General features: G+C 47.0%; 1 protein-coding gene across 3 annotated transcripts in view; it reads right to left on the bottom strand.

Annotated features, from left to right (window-relative positions):
- The window catches only part of Tnrc6c (trinucleotide repeat containing adaptor 6C), a 108,572-nt gene that overhangs the window by 21,544 nt on the left and 66,415 nt on the right, over window positions 1–20,613 (bottom strand). For 2 of the 3 annotated variants that reach the window (XM_040750112.1, XM_040750113.1), the window contains 7 exons: window positions 15,227–15,439; window positions 11,097–11,263; window positions 9,419–9,499; window positions 7,774–7,831; window positions 3,641–3,783; window positions 1,914–2,087; window positions 637–774 (listed from right to left, as the gene is read on the bottom strand). In XM_040750112.1, coding sequence (XP_040606046.1) covers window positions 637–774; window positions 1,914–2,087; window positions 3,641–3,783; window positions 7,774–7,831; window positions 9,419–9,499; window positions 11,097–11,263; window positions 15,227–15,439 — 974 coding nt within the window. The remainder of the gene's footprint in view (window positions 1–636; window positions 775–1,913; window positions 2,088–3,640; window positions 3,784–7,773; window positions 7,832–9,418; window positions 9,500–11,096; window positions 11,264–15,226; window positions 15,440–20,613) is intronic. The other variant, XM_013113278.3, reaches the window with a different exon arrangement.

The raw sequence follows: 20,613 nt of genomic DNA, 5'->3' as shown, positions 1-20,613 counted from the left end.
ATAGACGAGATTTGGAAGTGAAAGCCAAATAAATCCTTTTCTCCCCAAATTGCTTTTGGTCATGGTGCTTCATCATAGTAATGATAGCCCTAACTAGGACTTACACCATGAAAACAACAAATAGATACAGAGAAACCGTGTCTGGGGAAAAAAAAAACACCACCAACAAAAGACCCAACCATAACAAACAAACAACCTCTCCCTTAAAACAAAACAAAAAAACAAAAACTGACCAGGCAAAAAAGGATCGGCTGGTAAACAGCAAATGTACCCTATCTATAGCACACACTCTTTCATCTTTTTCAAGATGGGGTTTCTCTGTGTAGCCCTGGCTGTCCTGAACTCACTCTGTAGACCAGGCAGGCCTTAATCTCAAGAGATCCGTCTGCCTCTGCCTCCTGAGTGCTGGGTTCAAAGGTGTGCGCTGACACCACACCAGTGCAGTGCACCCTGAGGCACAATTCCAACCGAAATCTCACTAAAGCCCCACCATCCTGGTTGTCCTGGTGGCCTCTTCCTGACATCCCATACCAAGAGCAGCCTGCTGGTTTTTGTTCCCCATCAGGTTATCACAGTAATTTCCTCAGAGAAGATCAGATAAAATCCAAGCACAGTGTGCAAGGCTCCGGGTCAGACCTGAGGGGATAGAAACTGAGGCACTTGAGCACGGAGGCTGGGCTGGGAGGAGTTAAGAGGCTGCACTGGCGGCTGCTGCATGGTCCTGGCTTGTGCTGCTCCGCTATTGCCAAACACACCCAGATTGCCACTCGGGATCTGCAGGAGACACAACAGCTCTTAGGACATGGGGTAGGCAGGCTGTGGAAGCGTGAAGCGACAGGGTTCCCGCCATGAATGCCACCCTTCGACCCTGTCCCCATGTGTACAACATGGATGCTATTTGTATAGGTTATAGAGGGTGGAGACATTAGCTTAGGAAGCGGTCTATGCTTTTAAATCACAAGACACACACATATCAGTGCATTTTAAAGTGTCCCTAAACAAGTCTGTCACGGTGAGAGATAATTAAGAATGTTTCAAAAATAATAGTAGTAAGACATGTGGTCTGGGTGACAAATTTCTTTCCCGGAAGGAACTGAACTCCCTGTGTTCTGTCAGGCAGAGAGACAGTGTGGCAGGTACTGTGAAGCAGGCAGAGGAATCTATTTCAGTCCAGTTACTTCAACAACCCAAGGCTGTATCCGTTAGCAGAGTCACAAGTTAACCTGGTGTCCAAGGCCCTGGTGTCCTTGGGGTGTGGCACGAGGGTGGAGCTGACAGGGCGGAGTGGGATGCCCTTTCTGTTGGAAGCTGACTGAGGGGCTGGGCAGAAGGGCGTGCTGTGCCTGTGCTGCGCCCTCATCCATGGGTTCCTAGGGTTCAGACTAAACTTCACCAAGGTGCTGCTACAAGCCCACAGACAGGACCAAGATAACCCGCCAGGGACCGCAGACACTCCAGGGACTGCTCAGTCTCTTAGCAGACACTCAGGTCTCTCAGTTCCTTTCTAGGACGTAACAGACAGGAGAGACAGCCAGAAGGCTCTGCAGCTCTCATTGAAGCCCCCTGTTTCTGGGGAGAAGGGCCCCCGTGGTGAAGACCAGTCGGTAACACACCAGCACTTCACTTAGTAGCAAGTTAATTCTGGGTGCACAGAGACACTTAAATGTATTTTGGTTCAGTGTAAAAACAACCTGGACCCATTCTTATAGAGGAGCTAAATCTCAAAAACGGCCTCTCAGCTCTGAGCTTCCATGGGCACTCACGGGGAGTCCCGGGAGCACATCAGCAGCGTTCCATATTCCTCATGTCTTAAGATCAAAGAATCAATTGAAAACAATACAGTTCATTCTCAACAGTTCAGAAGTCAGGAGAATGAGTGCAGACCACTGCCTGCTCTTTCCCAACAGCCTTACCTGTCTAGAAGAGTTCAAGTTTTGCATGCCCAGCCCTGAGGCAATCCCACCCAGGGCCTGACTGGGGAGTGCACTGTTGGAAAGGGGGAGCTTCAGGCTTGGGGAAGGCAAAAACGGTGAAGTCGTGGGCTCTTCCACGAGGCCGCCATCCTGATTGGAGAAAGAAAGGGTGAGCTGTGTGTGGTGCCCGCCGGCACGCAGAGCACCAAACCGTTTCCCACGGAAATAGTGAGAGGGGGATGAATGGATAAAGAATGAAAGGATAAAGATGTGTGGACAATGAGGCAATGGAGGACATGGGCAGAAGGAGAGGGAAGAGAGAGAGAGACAGGGTTAAGACGCTGCTGTTGCTAAGACACCGACAAGCACATACTTTAGCTTTTAGCATTCTCCCCACCCGAGCCCACCCCAGCCCACGGCCCTGGTCTGCCTAGTGGGGAGGGGCCGAGACAACACAAGCCCAACTAGAGACTCCCAGAGCACAGCCCCCCGGGGAGGCACAACCCCTGCTCCACACAGCACCTGACCGAGTGTCAGGAACAGAAGATCCCACTGACTTCAGCTCACTGAGGTTATACTACAGTATCAAAACTCTGCAAATCTACTATCTCGTCTACGGCATAACCAACCCGCACATTATTCCACACTTTAGAGAAAGAGCTCAGGTCCCAACTATACTTCCAGATCCAGCAAATAAAAATAAATGTAGTGGTCCACATCTACAGTATCAGCATCCCGGGCTGGAGGGATAGCTTAGCCATTAAAGGCTAGGCTCACAACCAAAAATACAATATCAACATCCCGAGGCTGAGGCAGGAGGATGATGAGTTTGGGGTCAGCCAGTAACTTAAAATTTCCAGGATGTCAAGAATTTGGAAATTCAGATAAACAAATAATTTTTAGTGTGAATGTGCTCCTGACCACGCACGGCACAGCTCATCTGCCTGTGTGGAACACAGGGAGACTCTGGGAATAGCAAGTCCATCAGGATGTCAAGGGCTCTTTAGGGAACAGAACTCTGATGGAATCAGGACCCTAGTGCGCATGGGTCAAGAACTCGACAACTAAGCTAGCATCCCCAGAAATTTTCCCTTTACTTGGAAGGAAGCAGGGTCTTGATCATAATCCTCCTACCTCAGTTTCTTGAGTAGCTGGGATTACAAACTAGCGCCTCCAAGCCTCATTTTTTTTAAACACTTGTCTTTTCTTGTTTCAGTTTTATTTTCAGGGTTCAATATTTAAATTGAATTTAATGTGATGTTTTCTCTTTTTGAAGTCATACCACCCTGAGGAAGGCACATTCTCCCATGACCACACTAAAGGGAGATAGCGCTTTGACTGAGTTTAAAATTCCAGAGAGCTTCCTCTAAGGTACTTAATGTGGCCATCCAGGTACATGTACCCAACGCCAACCCTTCTTCCCTAAGGCTAACCTGCTATGTATCATTTCCAGTTGGAAGAACTGAGTATTCCAAGCAAGACAGAAAAACGTGAGCACCCTGGCCTACTGCAGCATAGCGGAACAGATAAACTGTCAGTTTTCCACACCAGCACTTTCACACCTTATGACGTCGTGTGTAATACAACAGTACTCTGAGTTAAACATTCTTACATGGACGGAAAATTGAGGCAAAATCCACTTAAATGTCCTGACTTTCCATCTGACTTGCTTTAAGGACACAGCTTCTTGTTGAAGGCAGAAACAAGACAGCTGCCTCGATCCATACCTTGTCAAGGAAGGTGGGGCGGTCCATGGAAGACTCTTTGGAGATTGGTGGGCGGCAGCCGAGGGGTTTGGTGACCATTCCATTGTATTCGGTCATTCCCAGTCCACGCTTGTCCATGTCCACCTTCTTTTCCAGCAGAGCGCCTGGGACACAACACAGAGACCAAAACTGAAACAAAGGAGCACAGGACAGGCGGTGGCAGCGGCCTTGGGAGGGTGGGGCCCCTTGGCTGCCGTCGGGCATCATGAGTGTGAGCTGCTCTGCTCCCCAGCCCCATGACCGCCCTGCACACCTGTGACTGGGCCCGGATCCTGCCCACTCTGGCCACACTGCCCTCTACTAGTCCCTAGGGAGCTCAGTCATCTGTCACCCTCTCTGCCTTGGGGTGGGCTTCCTCTGCTCCCTCTGACCCACATCATGGTCACTGCTTCCCACCCACTGGCAGGTGTAGGGAGCTTCCGGCCTAGTGAACTGTGTGTGGGTCACTTTAATTGCACTCTACAGGCCTAAGGGGTCGGACATGCCTGCTTCTACTTGCCTGGCCTCACACTACCTACAACAGGGTTTGCATTCTTACATAAACGTACTACTGTGGGGCTGGAGGGATGGCTCAGCCACTAAGGGCTAGGCTCACAACCAAAAAAATACATGTACCACTGTCTGTCCCTGTCATTCATGAATTCTGTCCTTACTCACTGTAGCATGTTTATGGTTACCTGTGGACCCCTGTAGGTTGGCAGAAAACCTGACGTCTGACAAGTGTCCAGTTCAGTCAGACAAGGTAGTGCTCTGAAAAGTGTCTGTGGTGCACTTGGTGCTATATTCCTCACAGAGGTGTGGTTTTTGTTATTTCGGAATTAAAAATACCCCAATGTAGTGCTTCAAGCAAAAAGGCTCAGCACTAAAGGAGCTCACTATGCAACATGTGACCTGAGTTCCAGCCCCAGAATCCCAGTAAAAGTTGGAGAGCGCATTCCACAAAACTGTCCTCTGACCTGTACACATGTACCATTGCATGTGTGTTCACAGATACTTCATGCACAGACACAATGAAAAAACATGCATAATGGGCAGTAGAGCTGCCAGTCTGGGTACCAAAAAAAAAAATCACAGTCACATTGCCCAGGGTCAAAAGACCCTATATCCCGATTAATTCACATTTAATCATTTAAATAAAGTGTTCTGAAACATAAATATACATGAAACAAGGGTAGGTACGCTAATAGGCTTGTGGGGGCCTTTTTGGGTTACCCCAAAAGAAGGCTCTGTATTGGCTAAGGAAATGCTAGCAGTGGCTTTAGAAAGTGCAATTGCCAAGAATATAAAAATAGAGACTGTAGGTTGTCTGCTCGCGCCCTTGTCCTCCAGCCCAGGTCTCCGGGCTCTGACTCCAGCACTGGGTGCAGGCCTGATGTGGTCTCCAAAGTGACTCAATAATACAGGACAGTGGCCCATTGGAGCCTTTACATTGTTTTGGCTTTGGCTCTGCAGCCCTGGCTGCTAACAGTGGGGTTACTGGCTTGCCAAAAGCAGGTAGTGTGCTGTCCCCGGCTGCTAGGCTCTTCTCTGGGACCTAGCAGGCTTTGGCTCTTACCAGCTGCGGTGGATTGAAATAAAAGGGTGCCCAAAGGGAGTGGCACCATTAGGAGGCATGGCCTTGTTGGAGGAGTGTGTCACTGTGGGGGTGGGCTTTGAGGTCTCACATCTGCTCAAGCTACACCCAGTGAGACAGACCACCTCCTGTTGCCGGCCAGTCAAGACGTAGGACAATCAAGGGCCTGCTCCTCCATCATGCCGCCATGTCACACCACGATAATGGACTGAACCTCTGAACACGTGAGCCACCCCAATGAAATGTTTTCCCTTTGTAAGAGTTGCTGCGGTCATGGTGCCTTGTCATGGCTATAGAAATTCTAACTAAGTCATCAGTTGTCTCAGGATCCCAGGAATGTGTGGGTTTTCCTAGTTATATTTGGGACCTTGGCATTATGGGCAGGGATTCCACACCTCTGGGAAGCTTATGGCTGCAGGGTTAATCAAAGGTGCCAGTTTGCTGATGGTTGCCAAGCTTGGAATTAGTATGTTGAGCTCACCCCATCCACAGTAACCACATCCCTGGTTTTGGTCATGAAGAATCCAAACTCCCCAAATGGCCACATTTATGATGTACAAAGAAAAAAGTGCAGCAATTTACATACTCTGACATTTTGCAAAACATACACTGAGCCTGGTCAGAAGGAGATGAGCTGTTACGGCTGTTAGAGGTGGCGAAGGTCTAACCTGAGGCAAACGCTGCCTTCATGCAGTTTCATTCTTGTGTGAGGACTCTCTCCTTTCTGTACTAGTAGATAATGGGAAAAAAGTTGGCATTGGGGACCCCGGGATCACGTGTTCTGCCCAAAAGTATGTGAAATCTCTTGGCGACATTTGTGATCTGGGATCTTTTGCATAGGTCTTCTATGAAACTGTGTCACAGTGAAATATCAGTGAAAATAAAGTTTGCTGTGAACTTTTAAAAAACATAGTGTGGTAATATTTTGTTTATGACCCAACAAAGCTTGCCTGAAAATCGGAAAAGCAAAGTAGCCAACCACTAGAGAGTTCTTACCTTTACCAAGGCTCAGACCAAAAGGGGCGACCCTGTCCTCAGGGTGACTGCAGACTCACTGACTGCTGTCTCCTCTCTAGTGCTGGGATTAAAGGTATACACCACCACTGCCCGGCTCTATGGCTGACTAGTGTGGCTAGCTTTGCACTCTCATCTTCAGACAAGCTTTTTTTGTTAGATCATAAACAAAATATCACCACAATATAGACTATATATATTTTTTACTTTTTATTTTTTTGGTGGGGGGAGAGGGGAGAGAGGGTCTCACCAGTAACTCTGGCTCTCCTACAATACACAGAGATCTGCTTGCCTCCTGAGCGCTGGGATTAAAGACATTTGCCACCACACCCTGCTAAAAATAGACTATTTTTTTTATTTTTATTTATTTATTTATTTTTTGGTTTTTACGAGACACAGTTTCTCTGTATTGTTTTGGAGGCTGTCAGTCCAGCCTGGCCTCGAACTCACAGAGATCCGCCTGCCTCTGCCTCCCAAGTGCTGGGATTAAAGGCGTGCGCCACCACCGCCTGGCAAAAAAAATAGGCTATTTTATAGAAAATGGATAAGCAATAATTTTTTACTAGCTCAAGAATGGGCTCCTTGCTCCTGACTGGCACTTGCAGCACTGTGTCTGCCAGATGACTCCAGGCTGAGGACGGATGGTGTGCTCTGTCTGGCCTGGGACACCAGCAGCTCACAATGCAGATGAGCACCAACTGTTCCCGACTGAGAACGCCTCTGTCAGTAAGGCGCATCTCTGTGCCTGTGAGAGTGGTTTCAGGGATGGTCTAAGATGAGGAATGGATTACTTTCTCTATGGATTGATAATATGACAACATTACTGGAGGCAGATCACTAGTGTATGTGTCCTTGGGGCTATGTCTTCCCAGGTCCTTTCCTGTATTCCTCTCTCCCTCCTGTCTACAGGAAGTGAAGGTTGTTCACCACATGTTCCTGTCACCATTATGTTCTTGTCCAAGTGCAAAGGTCTAAGTGACCACGGACTGAATTTCCTGAAATTGTTAGCCAAAAGAAATAATTCCCCCATTTAAGTTATTTTTGTTATAGGAATGAGAAGAGTCAGCTAATATAAACAGGAGCCATTTATATGTTGAAGTACTATTAAGAAAAAAAATGGCCGGGCATTGGTGGCCCATGTGTTTAATCCCAGTACTCGGGAGGCAGAGGCAGGTGGATCTCTGTGAGTTCGAGGCCAGCCTGGAGTTCCAGAACAACCTCCAAAACAATACAGAGAAACCCTGTTTCGAAAAAACCAAAAAAAAAAAAAAAAAAAAAAAAAAAAGAAAAGAAAAGAAAAAAGAAAAAGGCAAATACACGGCTAACGTGGCATACTGTCTCTATAGCTCACCTGTCCCCAGACACTCGCCATGGGACTGGTGTGTTCTGTGGTTGCTCTTTCCCTGGAGCCTGGATTTGTCTTCAAGTTTAACCATGACTATAAGCAGATGGTTCCACAAAGCAAAACTTCCCAAGAGGCCCTGAGAACAGATGCCCTGTTACTTACTCATGGCCTGGTCAAGGTTCATACTGTTGCTCTTCAAGGCCTCTTCAGCTGGCTCTCTCTAGGGGAAAGCAGAGCTCTCATCAGTGGCACACAGGCAGACAACCAGATCCCGAACAGCTCAGCCCTCCAGCAGAAGAGGCGGCTACCAGTACTAGTTTTTGGAACTGGAAATGCTTTTCTCCACTAGTGAGGTCAGAGACAGTATATATTTTTTTTAAGATAGGGTTTCATCAAGTGTGGTGAGATCTCTCCCTATAGCACAGGCCTTTAAATTCTAGTACTTGGGAGGCAGAGTCAGATCTCTTGCCCAAAAATCAAGCTACCAGATTCTTGCGGCTAACGGCCCTGCCATCAGTACAGATGGAGCTCTGCAGAAAATCAATGTTGCCTGCTAGGGGCTGGAGAGGTGGCTCAGCAGTTAAGAGCTCCTTCTTGCAAAGGATCACAGTTCATTTCCCAGCACCACACTGGGTGGCTCACGAATGCCTGTAACAACTCCAGTTCCAAGAGATCTGAAACTATTTGCTTGGCTCTGCAGGCACTGCACGGGCACACAGACATACAAACCCACACTCACCCCCCCCCCCCCAGAGCACTGACTGCTCCTTCAGAGGACCTAGTTAGATTCCTAGTACCCACAAGGTAGCTCAAACAGTCTTAACTCTAACTCTAGGAGATACGCCACCTCCCTGACCTTTGAAGGCAGCAGGCACACATGTTCGGGATATGGACATACAGCAGACAAAACACCACCATTCATAAACAAATTAATGAAGTGCAAAATAAAAATAAGGCTGGAGAGATGCCGCAGAGGTTAAGAGAGCTTACTGTTCTTGCAGGGGACCTGGGTTCAGTTCCTGACACCCACAAGATGGCTCACAACCAACTGTTACTCCAGTCCCTCAGGATCTCATATCCACTTCTGGCCTTTGTAGGTTCTTAAATTCATACAGGCTCATACACATGTACATAAAGAATAATTTAAATGTTTGAAAAGAATATTTAAAAAAAAGAAAACCAAAGTTGCTGGGGCTAGGGTGGGGCATTTTTCCTGGGCCTTCTAGAGAGGCTGTTCCACAGGGCTGTGTCCTCTCGGCTTACACAGTACCAGTGTGAGGCACAAGGTCATTCTGGACCTATTCTTTTCTAGATAAATGCTCATCCAACAAGGATGTGGGATAAGACATGTTTAGGGCTCAGTGTGCAACACGGGCTATAGCTGGCTCTGTGGACTGCCATCGCCTGACCTGAGGGAGCGAGAGGAATGAGGTGCTTCCTCAGGAGACTTCATTGAAAACGCAGGAGTGAAGCTGATCTGTTAGGACGCCTCAGGGAGGCGTGGTGCTTTAGCTCTGTACTCGGTCTCTTGCTGAATCTTTTTATTTACTACATAAAGGGATCAAACTCCATGGAAATTATAAATCGTAGTCTTTTACTTAGGAAAAGGCATTCTTGATGGAGAGTGTGTGACTCTCTGCTGTACTCATGGCCTGGCTCAACGGGGACTTAGTAATAACTCGATAGATAGTAACTTCATCCCACAAGCATCTTTTCCTCGTCACACACCACAGACGGGCTAGGGACGCTTTCACACCATCCACACGGAGAGTGGGGAGAGTGGGCAGGACATCGAGATGCCAGTTACCGGGAAGCCCATGTCTGTGAGTTGTTTGATCAGCCGGCTCATGATCCAGGCCTCATCCTGCTTGCCAGGTGTCTTCATGCCCTGAACAGAGTGGACAAGAGTTACTTTTAATGTCACATTAAATGGGTGACAGCCCAAACTCACTGACTGCAGCCACAGAATCGTGTGAATTTACCCTGAACTGCTGTGTTCCTCAGAGCTACCAGTTAACACCATGGGAAACTGCAGGTGTACTTGTAGGCTGGTTAATGCATGCCATTATGGATTATCAAAAAGCAGGGTCATTATTTCTCTTTTGTCACATCATTTGTTTCATCACAATATGTATTATTTCCATTGGTCTTGAGGAACACTTCTAAGCACAGTACTATATGAAGTTTATTAAGCATTGCAAGGGTTTTACCCTTATAGAAGCCTTATTCTCAACAATGACAAAATGCAGGAATCTTGTTCCAGTGAATGAGAGAGACACACAACAAAGGAAGAGCTCCCCACCCTCCCCCCTACTCTGCCTTCAGGCAACAAGAAAGGTGTATGAAAGAACAGCTAAAGAAAAAGGGAGAGTCCGGGGTGGCGGCGCACACCTTTAGTCCCAGCACTTGGGAGGCAGAGGCAGGCGGATCTCTCTGAGTTCGAGGCCAGCCTGGTCTACAAGAGCGAGTTCCAGGACAGCCAGGGCTGCTACACAGAGAAACCCTGTCTTGAAAAAAACCAAAAAACCAAAACGAAAAAACACAACAGAAACAACAAAAAAGGGGGGGGGGGGGGAGCCAAGCACAGAGAAAAGGCAGGGGGCACACAGGGTGCCGTGAGAACCAGGTACATCAGATGGAACAATGTCTAAGTACCCTCCCCCAAACCAAACCAAACCAGACCACACTACAAAAACCTCACCATCATCACTTGCTGATGCTTTCTTAAGCACACATTTCATCAAGTCTCCGCATATTAGGACGCAGAGACAGACTCTAATCGGCTGCTGCACTACGGTGTGTTCCTTTTCACCTTTGATGACAACAATGTCACAAAAGGACTACCAATGCCCATGACAAACGGCAGCGCTATGCCAGTGTGCAGGTGACGCTAGTGTACAACTGCCAGAGGTGCCGGAGAGCAGATGAGCGTCTCATTTACTCACTTCTGTGCTCTGGTTCTGAGGACCGAGTCCACAGTCACTGGGCAGCCCGGCTCCCAGGGTGTCTAGTCAACCTCTGGCTTTCTGTTGGTCCACAATGAAAACTGGACCTCTCAGTGTTGGCTTAAGTGAGTCAGGATGGCCACCCTCTTCTACACTGGACAACACCTTGAATTTCCCTGTGATCATCTGATCGTTTTTATACTTTGTTCATTGTCATTGGGATATTGGACACTTTTAAGTATCAGGGAGATCAGTCTTTTTATGATGTAAATGGTATTTCCCCCTACATTCTCCCTCTTTTTTTGGCTTTAATTAGGGAATTATTAGTTATATGCATGTTTTATGATTTTGTTGCAATCCACATACCACATTAGCCCCTCAAAAAGAACTTATTGGAGAAGACAAAATTTTGTTAATAGGAAAACAGTTTTGACCTTTCAGACCTACAGAAAGGATTAGAGCCCCAAGACTAATGGGAGCGAATTCTCTCTCTGCACTGTTGACAGACTGGCTGCCCAGGCCTCCCCAGCAGCAGCCTACCTTCTGAAGTCCTTTCTTAGAGGCGCTGCCCCAGGAGCTGCAGGACGAGCTGCTTTCTTGGGAGACAGCGTTACTCCACATGTCCCCGTCCTCATCCTCCCACTGGCTGGTGCCCAGGCTCATCTCGTCCCCACCACTGCCCCAGCCTTCTTGCATAGATTTGGAAGCTGGAAGAGAGCAGACAGGAACTTGTCAAGACTCACCTGTCCTGGGAGGAAACCTGTGTCACGTGACACCACAGGGATGGGGAAAACATCAACTATCTTATCTGCCTTTTAGCTACTTCTTTTCTCTTACACAGCACAAGATACACTTTAAAGTTTTCCTTCTAAGCCCCAGCTGTGCTGCTTCAAACTTCCTCCACAACTACACACCATTTGACACACAGACATTCCAGAAACCAGCCCTGGGGCTGGGTGTAGGGTGTGGGGGGTGAGAGGGATGGCAGTCCCTTCACAGCATGAAAATGCCACTCAAATGTGGACTCCTGGAAAATGTCACTGTCCCCTTCAGGTCTTAGTCTCTAGCAGAGACAACACCTGGGCAATGCTCTCGAAAGTCAGTGCAACAGGCAGGAGGCAGGAACAGGCAGGGATCGCATTACAGGAAGCAGGTCTGTATTTCTAGTAGCAGTCTAGAAGATGTCCACAGACTCAAGACAGAGGACTCAAACAGACTACTCAATATTCTTTACAAGATGGTTAATTACTCCCTCTTTAAAAACAATTAGTGGTTTTTGTTTGTTTGTTTGTTTGTTTTGGTGTCAATTTGCCAGGCACTGTTTACTTCTTAGAAGAACGAGGCTGACTGAAGTTCAGGTGGCAGCAGCAGGCTGTTTAAGACGCTAATACTGGGGGTGAGAGAGAGAGACAGAGAGAGAGTAACAGAGACAGAGAGACAGAGACAGACAGAGACACAGAGAGAGACAGAGAGAGGGGCTCAACAGCAGGTAAGAGGCTTCCTGACCTTCCAGAGGACCTGAGTTTGGTTTCCAGCACCCAAGCTGGATGCTCACAACTGCAATTTAACACCAGCTCCAGGGGAATCTATCTCTCTCCTGACTTCTGAAGGCACCTGCACACACGTGACATAATTCAACACAGACTCATACTCATGAACATAAATAAAAGTAAACACATATCTGTTTTTATAAAGAAATGCCAGAACAAAAGCTGGAAGTGACAGGCTGCATCAAAACAACACATCCAGAATTTTCTTTTCCCCTAGATTTTTAACAAAAATTAACAAGAATGGAAGAAATATTCTGTAACAGTGACCATATATAAAACAAATACCCACTTTTAGCAAAGCAGTAAAACAAAAAAAGTTGCCTTTTAAGATCCCAAGACAGAGCTGGGCTTCGTAGTACACACTTTTAATCCCTGTACTTGGGAGACAGAGGCAGGAGGATCTCTGTGACTTCGATGCCAGCTCAATCTACAGAGTAAGTTCCAGGCCAGCCAGGGCTACATAGTGAGACCCTTCCTCAAATCAATCAATCAATCAATCACCAATAAATCAATCTAGGACATACGTCTAACAATAAGCAAAGAAAACGAAATAACTCTGAAGGCACGGAATACTTGTTTTACCGTCTCTGCTGTGGTCTTTTCAGCAATGGGTGTGAGCAGTCCTTGTACCGCACTGAGCAGCTGTTCTAAGACCACGCTGCAGCCCTCACTCATCTCTGCCCAAGCTGGTTCAAGTACAGACTTGGACACCCAAAACAGAATTTTATTTTCAAATAAAAGCAAAGCAAGAAATGTCAGGTTACTATATTTCCAAATCCTAATCCCAACAAGAAAACGCGACATGATTTATTCATCTTGTCTGAATTTAGATGGGTGGGTATAAAATGTTAATGCTATAAACAGACAAATGCTGTTGCAGAGTTGAATGCCTATCACTGTAACTAACACTTGCTAATAGAAATGTCTCAGATTTCAGAAGAGGGTAGGTACATTAAGGACTAGAAACATGAAAGTCATTTATATTTCATGTATAGTTTAAATGTATTTCCTGAAGGAAATTTTATTTATAATCTGCAGTTCTGGGGGTTGAGTTCAGGTAGAGAGTCTTGTGCAAGCTAGGCAAACTTACAGGCCCAAAACATGAAGGGAATTTTTAGGTTTGTTTTGTTTTGTTTTTGAGACAGGGTTTCTCTGTGAAGCCCTGGCTGTCCTGGAACTTGCTCTGTAGACCAGACCTCCCCCTCCTGCCCCCCTCACCCCGGGGATTAAAGGCTCATGTCCCTTTCACCCAGTTTGTTTGTTTGTTTGTTTTATATCAGAACAATAGACAAACTCGGCAAGTATCTTGCCATTGAGCCACAGCCTGGTGGCGGCGGCGGTGGTGGTAATGGTGATAATAATGATCATTTTGAGAGGGTCCCTCTACATAGCCTTGGCTGCCTGGCTGTCCTAAAACTCCCTATGTAGACCAGGCTGGCCTCAAAATCCTCCTGCTTCTGATGGGATTAAAGCCATGTGGCAGCCCACCCAGCTCAGCCTGGTGATTATACAGCAGTCTTAGGTGCTGAGTGGTGTCTGCTGCCATGTTACCACGAAGCCAGAGGCTTTTGCTAGATGGCTGTGTTGCTCAGGAGTACCCTAGCGTCGGAGTTGTAAAAAAAAAAAATCAACTTTCTTGTTTTTGAAAACAATGTAAATTTTAGTCTGCTTAGAATCTGGGTTTCTTACTTTGAGGGTCATGCTGGTGTTCAAACGTGCCAGGTTTTAGAGCATTAGGAAACAATAAGAAGGGACTTCCCATGGACTTTATTTTTTATTTTTGAGACAGGGCCTCAGTGTGTAGCTATGGCTGGCCTGGAACTCATAGAGATCTTCCCATTTCTGCCTTCCAAGTGAGAGGGTTACAGGCATGGACTATCACATCCCAGAACAAAGGAACTTAGTTGAAATCCATGCTCTTTTTCTTTCAAAAATGAATACAGGCGCTGGAGAGATGGCTCAGAGGTTAAGAGCACTGGCTGCTCTTCCAGAGGTCCTGAGTTCAATTCCCAGCAACCACACGGCGGTTCACATGAGATCTGGTGCCCTCTTCTGACGTGCAGGCATGCATGCAGAGAGAACACTGTATACATAATAAATAAATAAATCTTTAAAGATAAAAAACAAACAAGAAACAATGAAAAAAGAATACAAAGAGCCAAGCACCGAGTTTGAAGTCATCCTGCATATGAGTTCCAGGCCAGCCAAAAGACTATATTGTTGTCAAATATCATTTATTTATTTATTATTCAATTTATTTATTTATTTTTGTTTTTTTTGAGACAGGGTTTTTCTGAGGCTTTGGAGGCTGTCCTGGAACTAGCTCTTTTAGACCAGGCTGGTCTCCAACTCACAAAGATCTGCCTGCGTCTGCCTCATGAGTGCTGGTCTTAAAGGCGTGCGCCACCACTGCCTGGTGTGTTACATCTGTTTATGCTGTGAAGTATTTGTTTTAATGATGCAAAGATGTATTGCATTTGTTTAACTCTGTGAAGCTGCCTTACTTTGCCTGTCTAAAACACCCGATGGTCTAATAAAGAGCTGAATGGCCAATAAAAAGGCAGGAGAAAGGATAGGCAGGGCTGGCAGGCACAGAGTATAAATAGAAGAAAAAGAGGGACCCGGAAGCAAGAGAACAAGGAGAGAACGAGGGATGGAGAAAAGAATGGGCCAGCCACGAAGAAAGAGTGAAAGTAAGATATACAGAACTAAGAAAAGGAAAAATCCCAGAGGCAAAAGGTAGACGGGGTAATTTAAGAAAAGCCGGCTAGAAATAAGCCAAGCTAAGGCATAACAAGTTGTAATAGGCACATAAACCTACAGATTCACGCCCCATGTGTGTGCATATGAAGGTCAAAGAGCGCATTGGGTGTCACTTTCTCCCACTAAATCTGAAGCTAGCCACTTTGGCTATGCTAGCTGGCCAGGGAGCTCCCAAGGTGCACCGGTCTCTGCCCCCACGCCCCCATGCTGGAGTTCCAGGTGTGTGGAGTCATGCCTAGCTTTTTATGTAGGTGCTAGAGATGGAACTGGGGTCCTTATATTTGCACAGTAAGTAATCTATGCCCTGCAAACCATTTCTTAAGTGCCAGGTGCAGGCATGCAGAAGGCTGGACTTACCTGGTTTGCACAGGGCTGGGGCAGCAGCAGGAGCGCTGGCTCTTCCAAAGGGCACCACTGGCTCAGCAGGGTGGTCCCATCCACTGCCACCACCGGGAGGCTTCCCCCATGCTGCTGTGCCATTGTCAACCAGGGGAGATGGGGAGGACGGCTCTCCCCAGGAGTTCTCAGCCTTGGAGTGGACACTGGGCATTTCTCCCCAGCCGGAGGCAACTGGGGAGAAGGGAGGATGCAAGAGAAACTCAAGTTAAGCGGTGCTTTTCCAAACCCACACTCATCACTCTGAACCTCCAAGGAGGGCCTGCCCGCCAGTGACTAGGGCGGTGCGGCACCTGCACTGCCACAGTGGACTAATCCACACTCATCACCCTGAACCTCCAAGGAGGGCCTGCCCGCCAGTGACAAGGGCGGTTCCCGCACCTGCACTGCCACAGTGGACTAACTAGCTCAGAGAGGCCTGGAGAGAGGACAGCACAGGATGTGGCCAGTTCGGAAACTGTTAGGTCTCAACATGAGTATTATCTCAATTGGGAAATTAGTTAATTTTCTTACTAAAGACAGCACAGAATTGGTTCCCTTGACTTTTTTTTTAAAAATAAAATGCAGTAACCCAGATTAATGACAAAAGGACATGTAGCTATGAATCCTTTTAAATTACAAGCTGTCTACTTAGCAACAGTTTAAGCAAACTGTCAACAACAATTGCTAAGTTATTAGCCCGGTCAGTTACTGCAGGCAACTGCCACCTGTAATTTCACAGAGAGCAGCAGTCAAAACTGGAGATGCAGTTTTACAACTGTAAGGCGGCAATTAAATGAAGACAATTCCCACAGCTGATGGCCAATCAGCAGAGAAGTACTGAGTCAGCGGCAGAGTGAGCAGTGACTCTCCTGACCTGACATTCCCCCACTCCACATCTCTGCAAGGCCAGACTGCAAATTATTAACAGGATAAGTAAGTTAGAACTAAGCATAAACAGACCATAGTAACTAGTTAATCCATTTTGGTGGAAAGTTTTGGTTCCTGCTAAAAATCAGTAGAAAATCCTACAAAACATTTGTATGTAGCAAAGAATTCACCACCTTGACATTTAAAGCCTTGGGGATAAGTGGAACAGTTCTTTCTGACTCAAAAACCAAGCAGTTTCCCTGGGCTAAGCTGATCTCTGGCAAGACTCACACAGACCCAGGGTCTAGCCTCCAGAAGAAACGTGACAAACTGAAACATATTACATAGTTTTGGTGCAAAACACGCGCTTTAAGTTTATAGAAAACAATTTTAGACGCACAGCATTAAGATAATGTCCACTGCTTAGTGTCATTGTTAGAGCAATCCTGATATCTTTTGGCAAAAAAGTTGGATGGGCTAGGCAGACCAAGGTTTATTTACATTTAAAACATAGATTTTGTTTATTTATTTATTTATTTATTTATTCATTCATTCATTCATTCATTCATTTATTCGAGACAGGGTTTCTCTGTATTGTTTTGGAGGCTGTCCTCGAACTCACAGAGATCCGCCTGCCTCTGCCTCACGAGTGCTGGGATTAAAGGCGTGCGCCACCACTGCCCGTCCCAAACATGGATATTAAAATGAAGAAAATTACCCGTCAGGGGCTGAAGGATGAAGCTTAGTGGGAGAGTGTGCAAAGCACCCGAGCCCCTGTGTTCTATCCTAAGCACCCCAAAACAACCACCCCAACCCCACAAAACCAACCAAACACCCCCCTCTGACATTTTCAAATACTATCATTTTTTGCCAACAGTCTTCTTCTTTTTGTGTATGTTTTTGTGTTCTTTTGTGTGTGTATGTTTGTGTGTTCTTTTGTGTGTTGTGTTTGTGTGTTCACTCCTCTAGGAATTCTGGGGCCACACTGCATATCCTATTGTGCTAGCCATTTAATTCTCTTCAAATAGAGGCCTCACAGATGTAGCCGTGTCTGCGTCTCACAGCCTTTCACACATGGGCACCCTCTCACTTTTGCAGCAGATCTGCCTATCCCCATGGCCCCAATACAGGAAAGCACAGTCTACCCGTCCCAGTCACAGCTATAAAAGCACAAATCGCTCAAATCACTTCTGTTAAAAACTACTGCGGTGCTGCTGGAAACTGAATCCCTGACTGGAGACTGGAAGGTAAGGTTAGAGTCACGGTGGTGTCTTGCTGATTCACACTGAAGAAGAGTAAAGAAAGTTCCTAGGATGAGGATCTCTAAGTCTGCAGCAAGGACACTGTTGTCTAGCTTTTGCTACTCTTAGGACTTCAAAGAACCCCAATCCCCGACCGAGGCAGAGTCCCATATCCCGTGTTTCAGGGTAGTGAAAGGGAGACAAGCCTTTTCCACGATTAACTCACATAATCTGTCTTTCTAAAGCCTTGTAATACTTGTGTCAGAAAAGTAAACTTTGCAGCAGTAGCAGTGGATGTAAAAGCAAAGTCAAGCTTGGAGTTGGCTTCAACCTTTTGGGACTTTTAGAGCCAACCACGGCCTCCTGGTGAGCAGCCTCAAACCTGCCACAGCTGTCACAGGTGACCCCAAGGAAGAAAGAACAGGGCTCTTGCAAGTTCAAGGACACATGGAGCTGGCTGCTTTACTCTGGCACCACCATGTGTCTACAGGCTCCGGGAGAAATGTGACAAACTGACCCCAGTCTCCATGAGCCCATGGAGGTCACTCACCTTGCTTGGATCAACTACATGTGCCCCCCCCCGCCCCCCCCCCGCCCCGCATGCATCTTTTCCCAGTACCAATCCCTCTAAAAATGACCAGAGCCCTTAGGAGAAACGACAGTGCTGAAGGGTGAAATAACAGATTCTGGAAGCCAGGCTCAGGGCCCAAGGCCTGGAATCCCAACACTGGAGGCTGGGGCAGGATGATCACTGCAGGTTCAGAAACCCACCCCTCTACAGACAGACAAAACCTAACCCACCAGGTCCCACAGCTGCACTTAGAGGCCAGCTATTGCTGAGGACCTGTACCCTGAGCTACTGCTCCCTGTGTTGTCTGCAAACTACTTCACTGCCCTAGAATACCAAGTCCAAGTATACTAGAGAATCAGACTGCCGGGCACTTTTCAGAATCTGCTTTAACCCCCTAGAAACATAAATGCGGTGTTTATTCTTTCTTGTTCTTGGCCACATGCCCCTAGAGGTGAAAACAGCAGCCTGACTCAAGAGTAAGCAGTCAGGTAATGTCACCAGGAGGGAACGCCATACAGTGCGGTGCGGTGCTGTGACCTGGCACCCTGTGTCAGTATGGCCTGTGAGGCTCCATAAGCAGTTGGGAATCTGATAAAAAGACAGGCACAGAGACATTACTTCAGGCTAATACTGCTGTTATAAACCCAAGGTGTGGGTTAGGTCCAAACAAGCCAGTTAGCAAGCTACAAAGAATTTCCTAACAGACATGGATGTTACCGAGACTCCCAGAATATTATCATCAATGTAAGAACAGGACAAAACTGTCTCGTAGCATCTACCCTAACAAGACCGAATATACAAAATTATGTTAACAGAGAAGCCTGGACTGATGGCCTCAGGAGAGCTATGAAGAGCCTGTGCCTGCCTGTGCCCCAGCCTCGTCTGACCCAGCTTGCTTGCTGCTGTGCCTGTCAGCCAGCTGTCTGTTACTTCTCTGCGGTCAAAGAACAGCTTCACCTAACGAGCTTGCACAGACATACGCTCTGGTGACTGGGGATTAGGCCTGAGATCTGAGTACCACCGTGGCAGAAGAGAGATTGACATCCTAAGAAAAACACAGAACACCATCACCATACAACACATTACTCTCGACAGTTTCTATATAGGGACTGATCAGATGAAAAAACAAAACAAACCATTGAGTTTTGTCTGTTAATGATATCTAAAGTCACAGCAGCCTGTGATACTGTTAAGACACTTCTACAACTCTGAGAAGATTCAGACTCCAGAAGCTGGAGGGGACACAGGGATGTTCTTTGAAGTGTCTGTCACAGTACATTTTTTCCTGCTTTGTATATGGTAGTCATGGATGCTTTTTTCTTTCTCTCATTCTTTTTTTGGCTTTTCAAGACAGGGTTTCTCTGTATTGTTTTGGAGGCTGTCCTGGAACTCAGAGATCTGCCTGCCTCTGCCTCCCGAGGGCTGGGATTAAAGGCGTGCACCACCCCCACCTGGCTTCTTAGGTGTTCTTTAGATAATGCCTGAGGTTGTCCTCCAGTCTCCATACACTGTACACACACATTTACCTGCATTGAATGCTCCTAAGTGCATGCGTACAAGGAGCGACTACTCATTGCGCTATGACGGCCACGGTGTTATCCCAGCTCGATTTTTGGAGACAAAGGCTCACTATGTAACCCTGGCTGTCCTGGAGCTCACTATGTGAACCAGTTTGGCCCCCAAATCAGCAATTCTCCTACCTCTACCTCCCGAGCCTTGGGATTAGAGCTGTGAACCATCACCCTCAGCATGTGGTGGCCATTTTTAAGTGCTAACTCTTCTTGGAGTACTTTCCATCTTTACCACACACAGATCACAATGTAGAGACTTGGTTCTACTGGCCTCTCCCACAACACTGTGTCACTAAGTTCTGAACCAGTTTCTCACGTGTGGCTCTGACTGGCCTAGAACATATTATATATTCCAGGCTGGCCTCAAACTTCTGCTCCTTCTGCCTTTGCCTCCTGAGGACTGAGAGTAGAGGAATGTGCCATTATACCATATACTCCATACACTGCATTTTAATTTTCAAATTCCTCCTCTGGCTCTCCTAGAACTCTAGACCAGGCTGGCCTTGAACTTGAGATTCATCTGGCTCTGGCTCTTGAATGCCGGGATTAAAGGTGTGCACTTTGTTGCCTGGCTCCACCCCCTACCATAAAATGTCTTTCCTCCTCATTTTCCTCACCCTTTCTTCAAGTCCTTACAATTTGAGTTCTTAAAAACAGCCATGTATCAGTCAAAGACACAGGAACTGACCTGACAGATGGCACAGTGGTTACAAGCACTTGCAGTTCTTTTGACTGACCTGACCATGAATTCCCAGCACCCACGTCAGGCAGCGCACAACTGGTGTGTAACTTCTCCAAGGGATCCAATGCCTCTGGTCTCTGGGGCACTTGTACTCATGTAAACACACACCCACATGTAGACATATCCCTACACATAAACAAACAAGCAAGCAACCCAGGACCCCCGCATGTTCAGATGCCGAAGCAGCAGCCAGCTGACGCCGCCGGGTTCAGCAGAACTGGGTCCAGAGTGTCTGGCTAGCGCTCAGTGTTACAGGGCTGGGGTCCTCCGGGCTGGCAGTGTGTAAACGGACACACGGCCTTTCACTTCAGCAGAATGCTGCCATAGCACACCAGTGCGTCCTACTCTGAGGCTAACAGACACAACTCTGACTC

Source organism: Mesocricetus auratus, unplaced genomic scaffold (assembly GCF_017639785.1).
Source record: "Mesocricetus auratus isolate SY011 unplaced genomic scaffold, BCM_Maur_2.0 Super-Scaffold_100007, whole genome shotgun sequence".
Lineage (NCBI taxonomy): Eukaryota > Metazoa > Chordata > Mammalia > Rodentia > Cricetidae > Mesocricetus > Mesocricetus auratus.
This window is presented reverse-complemented; position numbering and strand designations above follow the sequence as displayed.